Source organism: Coptis chinensis, chromosome 4, assembly GCF_015680905.1.
Source record: "Coptis chinensis isolate HL-2020 chromosome 4, ASM1568090v1, whole genome shotgun sequence".
NCBI lineage: Eukaryota > Viridiplantae > Streptophyta > Magnoliopsida > Ranunculales > Ranunculaceae > Coptis > Coptis chinensis.
In genome coordinates, this window is record NC_141459.1 from 24133594 (window position 1) to 24142470 (window position 8877).

Sequence of the window (8877 nt, forward strand, 5' to 3'; positions counted from 1 at the left end):
TCAAAGTGGTTTTTGTCATGTGCTACAAAAATAATTCAATTGAAATTCATACATATTCTTCAGGGTTAACTAGTATTACCCCCCACTAGATGAGCCAATTAGGATTTCCCCCTACTGGTCAACCCACTTTGACTTTTTTTTGTGTGTATTTAGGGGGAAGACCCTAATTTTCCATCTAATTGGGGGAAATCCTAATTGGCTCATCTAGTGGGGGTAATACTAGTTCACCCTATTCTTGAGAGATGAGAAAATGGAGGTCCTCTAAGATTACACACTCACTTGGGCGTAAGTTATGTGAAAACAATTTAATGAGCTGTCTACTTTTACAACAAATCCAGTAGAGATTTATGTGTTTATGATTTGAAGGAAGAAAGTAATTGTTGCACCAAACTGCCGGCGCCATCTAAGCTCCGCAATTCCCGTAAATACCATGGACGTGTAATTTTTGGGGTATCGGCTGGGCGTGTTTGTTTTGTTGAGAGCAATACTTCTTATTTGTGTGTATGGGTTCTTCTTGATGGATTTAAATGGTCTTTGGAGCATTGTATAGAAAATAAAATCTTGCAAGATCATGTACGAACAGGACATGGAAATATCTTTACTCCATTTGCTTTACATCCATCAGAAAATGAGCTTTTTTTGGTGAGGTATAAGGAGTTTTGTTCATATCGTATGGATACAAAAAAAAATAAAACGTATGAGAAGTTTTGATTTCCGTTATTCTTTGCCATTCATCCCATATCACCTTCCAGCATGGCTTCCCTGCTTAAGAACCACCAGGTAAGTTGTTCTATCTCAACTACCTTTTTTACATTCATTGTCAACTATTATATGGCGTACTTTCAAGTTTTTTTTTTTTTTTTTTGGCGTACTTTCAAGTTTTCTTAAAACTTAACACATTGCTTTATTCACTGCGGTGACCGATTAGCAACTCTGTAGATGACACCACTGCCAGATGCTTCCCAGGGAGGCACGGGTGGACACTTTCGTCGAGGGTATTCAAGCTAAGTCGGAAATTCAACAACGAAAATTTTCTTTAGTGTTATGTAAAATAAATAAATAAATAAAAAATAACAAATATAAACATATGATTTCAAAAAGCAAAATAATACCCGCGAGAAATTGAATTGAGAATTCGAGATGGTTTGATAAATGAATCCGAGAAAATGTCCAAATAATAGAGAAGGTGATTGAGAAATCGAAAACATTTGAGAAATTTACTAGAAAAAAAAACGAAATGAATTACTCATTGGAGTAAAAGTAAAAGTGTGGACTTGACCTACGTTACAGGTATTACCGAGTCCTTAATCCAAAATGTTAAAAATCATTAACTAATAAGCCAAAATTTTTTTTGGCTAAATACTAATGGGTTAAGTTAAATATTAAACATTTAAGCATACTAATTTTAAAAAAAAAAAATTGGCTAAATACTAATGGGTTAAGTTAAATATTAAACATTTAAACATACTATTTTTTTATTTTTATTTTTGGGAGAAATTTGAGAGTATTCACTTGAATACCCTGCCTATACACTGGGTCCGCCCATGCAGAGAGGATAAGGCCTTTCCAACTATCAAAGGGGAATGTTTAAGCGTACTTAAATTAGCAGAACTAGCTCTCAGTGTTGCTAAATATATCTGCTCTAGTAGCAGAATCAAAGAATGCTGGAAAGGGATAAAAAGGGGCAATTAACATAATAACGTTCTTGGTGCCAATTTTGGTTGGTCTTAGAACCTTGTTATTGAATTGGAAAGATGAGTTGTTTAAGTACTATTTTTATCTCTTATTATTATGTAGTTAAATTGTAGTACGAGATTGTGTAATGACTCTGTTAAGGACAGGCTCTCCAATTAACAGTTTAATTATCATTGCAATTCATAATTGCTTATCTGCAGCAGGCGATAGAGTCATAGACCATAGTATACATCTTTCCTTACAGTCTTTTATGACCACAATTGTTTCAAAATGTTGTTTTTCCCAATATTGTATTTTTGTTGAATTTGGAAAGTTGTGTCAAAATTTTACATTTTCGAGACAATGGTAGAGAAATAATGGGAACATGATCAGGGGCGGAGCCAGGATTTTTAGGAGCAAAGTTTGGGTCAACAAAAAAAACTTATAACAAATCACATATATTAATTCTATAATTTTAAATTAGTCAAATAAGTTTTCACACACATTGATAATAGTAAGCAAAATAAGTTTGTAACTCAAAAACAGCATACCAAGAATAATAACCATGTCTAAATGCAAAATGAAGGCCGACAAAAAAACATCAAGTTTTAACTTCAAATTTAAAAGAATTTTCCTTTACAAGACATGACGTCAAAGTCTACAATCAATGAATTAGTGCTAAATTTTCTTGCAATCTCTTTTTCGATATACACTGCTGAACTGAGAAGACGAGATCGAGTGGAGTGATGGAGTATTTATTCGCTAGTTTATTTACTAATTATGAAATTGTGGGAATTGTGGGAACTGAGAAACTAATTGTGGAATTGTGGGAATGAACTGAATGATGGCTAGACTTTAAATATTTTGGACTTTAATTTGAATATTTTATATGTCAGGGGCCATCGATTTCATTCTCACCAGATAGTAAGCCGAAACAAAAATAAAAAACAAAACAATTAATTTTTGGAAAATGAAAAAGAGAGAGAGATATATATTTCATTTTTATTTCTTAAAATTTTAGGGGGTGCAACTGCCCCTGCCCGCCACCCCCTTGGCTCCACCATTGAACATGATGAATTTTTGTGGTGCAAGTTTGCAACCCTCAATGCAAGGAAAGAACCGCCAAAGGTAAGCTTACATCACCAAACTGCAGACTTTCAGAGCATGGACAGAGCCAAGATCCAGAGGGTGCGAGATTATGTGCACACCCCAACCCCCACAATTTTTTTTGTCAGAATGTCTAAACAATAAAGATAAACAAAATTATGCATTTATATCAATTCATACATAAAACTAAAGTGCCTTGACTACTAAGAATTTAATATAGACCGACGAAGTTAACTGCTTAAATACTTAAGTCATTAGTTGATACTAATATGTCTATATATATCTACATAATCTAGTCCACAAGTTTACAACAATTCAACAAATTATTAACTTCCTACAATACTATAAGTCTATATAACCCTATTATCATGTGGAGAAAACTATAAAAGATTAACATTGAAAGTAATTTTTTTTTTTTTGGTTGAGGTCTGACTTTAAGAATTGAGAGTGAAATAAAGGAGTGAGAGCTTACGGGTTTGTTATGGGTGATTATAATTATATAAACTGACCAGTTGGCTTTGTGCCTTTGGCTATTTGTTTTAGTTTCATTAATTCATCAAACATTCAAATACATATTTGTCCCTCTCTTGAATGGTTTTGGACTTAAAATAAATGACAATTTTGTAAAGGCAAAAAGTGAATTAAAAAAACGTTGGTTTATTGTAATGTTTTTTATTAGTTTTTTTTTCATACTATTTGTTTTTTTGTTAATTATATTCTCACTATAGTTGTAAAAGATTTAGGGGTATCGGTAGTAGAAGTTTACTAAAAAAAATTGGAGGTATGAAGATTTTTCTAAGCAATTAGTTATGTACTAGTAGAGCTTTTCTAATCTCAGGAGTGCGACTGTAGGGCCACCCCCACATACACCCTGTATATCCTATGCTTCAAAGTGAATAATCCCCTTACACTCGCTGATTAGATTTGGTTATGGGCAAACTTGTTACCTTGCTAACAAGAATAGTAGGAATGGCACAAAATGTAATGCACTAGCATATTATATATGTACTTAACCGTTCTTTATCCGTAACAAAAATAAAAGTTCTCTTATTATGTATACCTATAAATCTTCCTCAAAACACCAGTTTGCGGAAGTATTTTCACATAGACATTGGTTTTCGATGCCCAGATGATCCCATTAGAAATCCTGTTGCGGCACTGAACATAGCCAACATGCTACCCAACAACACATATGTTCTTTTTGATGATCTCCGATATTCTCCAAACAGAAATATTGCCCATAGTGTGCTCACAATCGGTAGTGCCTGAAATCATCACAAACAACAGCAAAGACAAATCTTGTTCAGTACCTCTAGCCTCACCGGGGTGGGGGGATTGTATTTCTATGATGTACCTGAACAGAGTCAGCCGCTGCATATCCTGCTGCTTGACCAGCAATGAAATGGAGACAGTTACCAAACCCACACAGAAGTCCAGACAAAATAGCCAATCCTCTGCCATTCCAGTCATTCAAGTAAGCCCTTAAAGATGACCTGGGTAAGTTTAGGATTGGGTGATAAAGAAAGCTGAGGTTCAGAACTATTGAGGTAATGGAACAGGAAGCTGAAAAGTAGAACAGTGCATTGTAGACGACTAGATGAGGTATCCCTTTTTTCATCATGTGCCAGTGGTCGTTCGTTGCTAAATTGAATGCTGGTGAGTCAAGGGAGAAGCAAACACCAGCAAAGAAAGCTATGCCAAGGCCCAGCAGTTTTCTCTTTCCAAACACCTGCAAATTAGAAGATAATCAGACACTTGACTGGTATGGTTAAAGGTGGACGTAGGTCTGATTATCTGAATACATTTCTCTCATGGAATAAAGTTTTTAGGAATATGCAACCTTGGATGCTCATATATGGTCCGGCGGAGTGATTTTAATAATATGCAAAGTTTGTTGCAAAAGACAATAGTATACCTTGATCGCTCTCCTGTTCTCAAGCTGTATGAGGAATTCCGCGGTTCCGAGTTTTGCTTTTTCAATAGGAATAGTTCCTAGTTCAAATTCCTTCAGTCCATCTTTAGTATATTGTTTCAGAAAATGAGTATTTATGTAAACTTTAGTAGGAGTACAAAATTGTGAAATCAAATTCTAATGCATTGCTTACGTACCTTTGTTAGGAGAAACACTTTGAAACCCTGAGATTTTGATTACCCTGAAAAATGTCAAATTTGGTGCCAATAAGTTTTACACCTATAACGTGGGAAGAGTATACAGGGATGTAATGCAACTGAATAACAATAAAATTTGCACATCTACACTCTGCACTGAAAAATCCTGAAAATTAGTGGGGAAGTTGGAACTATCCAGTCAAAGAGAGATGAACTAGGCGGTGAGCTCGTTACAGTTTCCAGTTAGTACGTTCAGATGAACGAACTAGACGGTCTTGTTTTTAGCTGTTGCAAAAATGTCACCAATGGACGGACATGTACCTTGCTTTTTCCGTGTAAGTATCTGGCAAGCTACTAAGCTTTGCTTCATTATCAGTTGCATTGGAACAGTGCACAGCAGCACCGAGAAAAACTGCTGTAAGAAAGCAACCAACTCCGATGAAAAGGATTGATGCTTTATTGATTCTTTCATCTAAGAAGTAGTTCATGGTTGTTCCTGTTACACTCAGAATGCAAAGTTTTGGTGAGGTACGGTCTTGCTTGTGTATCCCTTCCCACCACATTTATCAAGAAAGAAAGTTCAAAAGATTCAAGCATGTAAAAGTACAAAATTCACTTATAAGAGGTAAGAGAAAACAGATAGAAATGAATTTTCTGCCTTGTTTGTCTTTATTAATAGTTCACTCTTTTCTATTGTTTTAAAATGTTTTTAAAATGTTCAAGGAAAAATGGATGTACAGAACTCAACAGCTCAACTGTTTTATATAATTATTATTTTCATACTATCCCTTGCATTGCGTTTCTTTTACCTATTAGTGTTGATATATTTCATGAAGGAATCTTCTTAATATTAGAAATTGCAATGTTATTTGATAAGAATATTTTGTACCTATAGCAACGGCAATGCTTGAGGTTATCACCTCCGTTGCTGACAGACCAACGAATGCCCAAGAGAACTGAGTGGACACATTACCAAGGCCTTGGAACACTCCACCTGCCATTGCAAATAAAACACAGGACCAATTGTTCTGCACAAATACCCAGTGTTAATAAAACCATGATGAGCACATGTACTCTCAATGTAGATAGATCCTCTGGCTTCCGATGTTACTTGTGTACAGAAAAACATTTGCTATAATAAATTTGGAGAACTTAAACTGCACAAGTAAAAAAAGTTGATTTATGGGACTGATTCTAAGGAGATTCTTACCAATTTATTGATTATTATCATAGTTTCCATTGAATATAAATGTTCGAGCAAGTCTCATTTCTCATCCTTGCATGTTTATAACAAAACCGTCCTCTAACAATCATAATGTATAGGCCTGTGCCAGTGTGCCAGACCCTCAAGCAGCAATCCCTCATATATATTATCACATCTTCCAAGAATCGTGTTCCAAAAATCCAAACACAGTGCTTTAGCTTGGTGTTTTTCAGCTTTCTGTAGAAGAGCTAGATTCAGCGGTTAAGTGTCTTTCTGGTTGTTGCTGAGAGCTGCTCTGGCACTCTGCTGATCACTCGGTCAATGCCACAATGCACTGCTCGTGCCTTGCGGTTGTTGCCTGATTTTAGGTTCTCCTTCTATTCATGTGCAGTACAAAAAATTGTTTCTTCACACTTCTTTTTCTAGTTTGACATCGATGAATTCTAGTTTGGAAATAAATCAAAACCTTTGTAATATGATACTGTATCAATCTGTGAACAAGATTGTTCTGTCATCATACTTATGGTTTCATATATGATGCTGGCCTTCTCATCGTTGGAGCATTTAGAATGTGATTACGTGCCCCTATTGACTTAGTATATTTTCTAGCTGGGTACCGTTTCTAGCTCGTTCCGTGATATTTTTGGTGTTTGCCATTTTAATCACATTTGTATTAGCTGAATATATTTCCTTCCCTTTAATAGTCCACATGAGTTTTACTAAACTGAATGAGCTTAGTAGAATTTAACTTTAACTACTATATTAATTATGATGGAAGGTGACATTGAGTTGGGACTAGAACTAAATGAAAATAACTCACTTGGAAAAGTTGACTAGTGAAACTTGGCATATCAGGATTAATGTCGCCAATCTGACCCAATGTTAAAGCAATAATAGTGGCAGCCAGGAGACTTGTGATTGAATCGTCAATGTATGTATGCTGTGGATGCCGACCTCTTCGCTCTAAGAGATTTATAACAGCGGGCCAAGTGCCCAGGAAGATGATGGAAAACAACATGCAAACTATAGCACCGGCTTTGCTTTCGACGACATACATCTTCAGTCCAACTAAACAGATGCTCTCAACTGAATGCAAAACTAAGGATGAAAAACATATTTAATCTTGCAAAGGAATCTGTAAGACCTCATGGCATGACCTTTTGCTAACTTAATTTGGCAGGCACACCGCACACTTGCATGGTAGACTCCTAAATCACTTCGTATACGAAACTGAACAGAACAATTAAAATGTGGGAAAGGGACAAAAGAGGTCGTGAGATCTAGAGGTCGACTTGTAACAGATGAACTAATTTACCATATTCACAATGTTCTAATGGAATTTGATAGAGACCAGAACTTGAAAGCATGCGGCAGATTTGGAACATTTAAGCAAAAGAAAATGTTAAGCCTTAAGAATGATTAAACAGTCAAATGGCCATTCTGAAGTCAAATTTTCTTGGTCATTCTCTTTAAGTGATTGTGTTATCAGTGATAGGAAAGATTAAAGAATGAATTCTTTTCAAATTGAAAAACATCATCTTTTAACATATTTGTGTATAACAACTCTGTTTACAACTAGAAGTTTATTTTCTTGTTCATACTCTTTTAGTTCCCGTATTTTCACTTATAGGAAAAGATTAAAGGACATGTGTTGTACATAACTAAGGAATCAACCAAACAAGTACAAAGAATTGCCTAACTGTAGAATCTTTTATGTCATCCCGCATTCCCGCCATAATTGAGTCAAGCAACTGGTGACATTTGGAATCAGCCAAGTGATACAGCCAGCACTTACTGGTCATCAAAGTACCTAGGATACAGAACAATATCTTTGTCGTAGGTTACTATCTCTCAATTTTTTTAACAAAAAAAGCAATGGCCTCGACAAGCAAAAATTGCAACACCAGCTTTCCTCAAAGATACATGAGGAATGTTTGGAGAGATTGCTGTCGACGCTTAAAGCTAAGTACAGACACACATAGAACTCGAGATTACGCAATGATATGTAAGAAATGACCTTTTGGGTTTATTTGTGGTTAGTTTATGCTGTTCGAAGTCTTATGCTAGACCTATGTTTATGCTGGACCTATGTTACGAAAAGTGTTTGCTAGCCTTGATGTGATATGGACATTGAGATTTCATCTATGAAGATCCCCTTTGAGAATGCTGATCCTAAGGCGAAGTGCCTAACAAAATAAGACTATCCCCAGACATGTTGCTGTTAATAAATTGCTAAAAGTTGAATGAAGTGTACATATATAAAACACGACTACACGAGCATGCGTACTTGTATGCATTAGCTAGGCTGAAAATTGCATTAGACACTAAGGGGGAAATTGTCTGTCTTTGTCTTTGTCTGTGTCTTCCTTTTCTTTTTGCGTAGATGATAAGACATCTTTTAAGTGTTCTTTGTGTGCCTATAAGGTTAGTTTGCAATGTTTATTGTGATTGACTGAATTTTATAGAATTCAAATGCATTTAGGCAGAAATTTCTATACACAAAATAAACAAATAATATAAGTATTATACTGTGATGTGTAAATTTGTTAAAATCAAAATGAAGACTACAGTGCACAAGTCCGACATTACCTGAAATATATAATAGAACTTAAAGAAATAATCGAATTGATCTGAAAACTTCACAACAGAAAAATCTCATCCACCATCACACTAAGACTTGGAACATACCTATTCTTAACCATCTCTTTGATCATAATACCAAGTCAACATGATCAGTACAAAATCAAACAAAAAGAGGTATACACTTATCAACAAAGCAGAGA

The 8877-nt window shown here is 35.3% G+C and overlaps 1 protein-coding gene across 2 annotated transcripts; it reads right to left on the minus strand.

Moving 5' to 3' along the window:
- Positions 1–207: 207 nt before the first annotated feature.
- LOC147502800 (ureide permease 2-like) lies at positions 208–7282 on the minus strand. Of its 2 annotated transcripts, none has more exons than XM_086607656.1 (7): positions 6915–7282; positions 5780–5918; positions 5212–5386; positions 4891–4934; positions 4697–4773; positions 4136–4510; positions 208–4046 (listed from the first exon to the last, which is right to left on the minus strand). In XM_086607656.1, the coding sequence occupies exons 1-7, from the start codon at positions 7149–7151 to the stop codon at positions 3882–3884; spliced, it is 1212 nt and encodes a 403-aa protein (XP_086463782.1). In that variant the 5' UTR covers positions 7152–7282; the 3' UTR covers positions 208–3881. The 2 variants fall into 2 exon arrangements, with proteins under 2 accessions (XP_086463782.1, XP_086463781.1); XM_086607655.1 differs by having other exon boundaries at positions 4697–4797.
- Positions 7283–8877: the final 1595 nt, after the last annotated feature.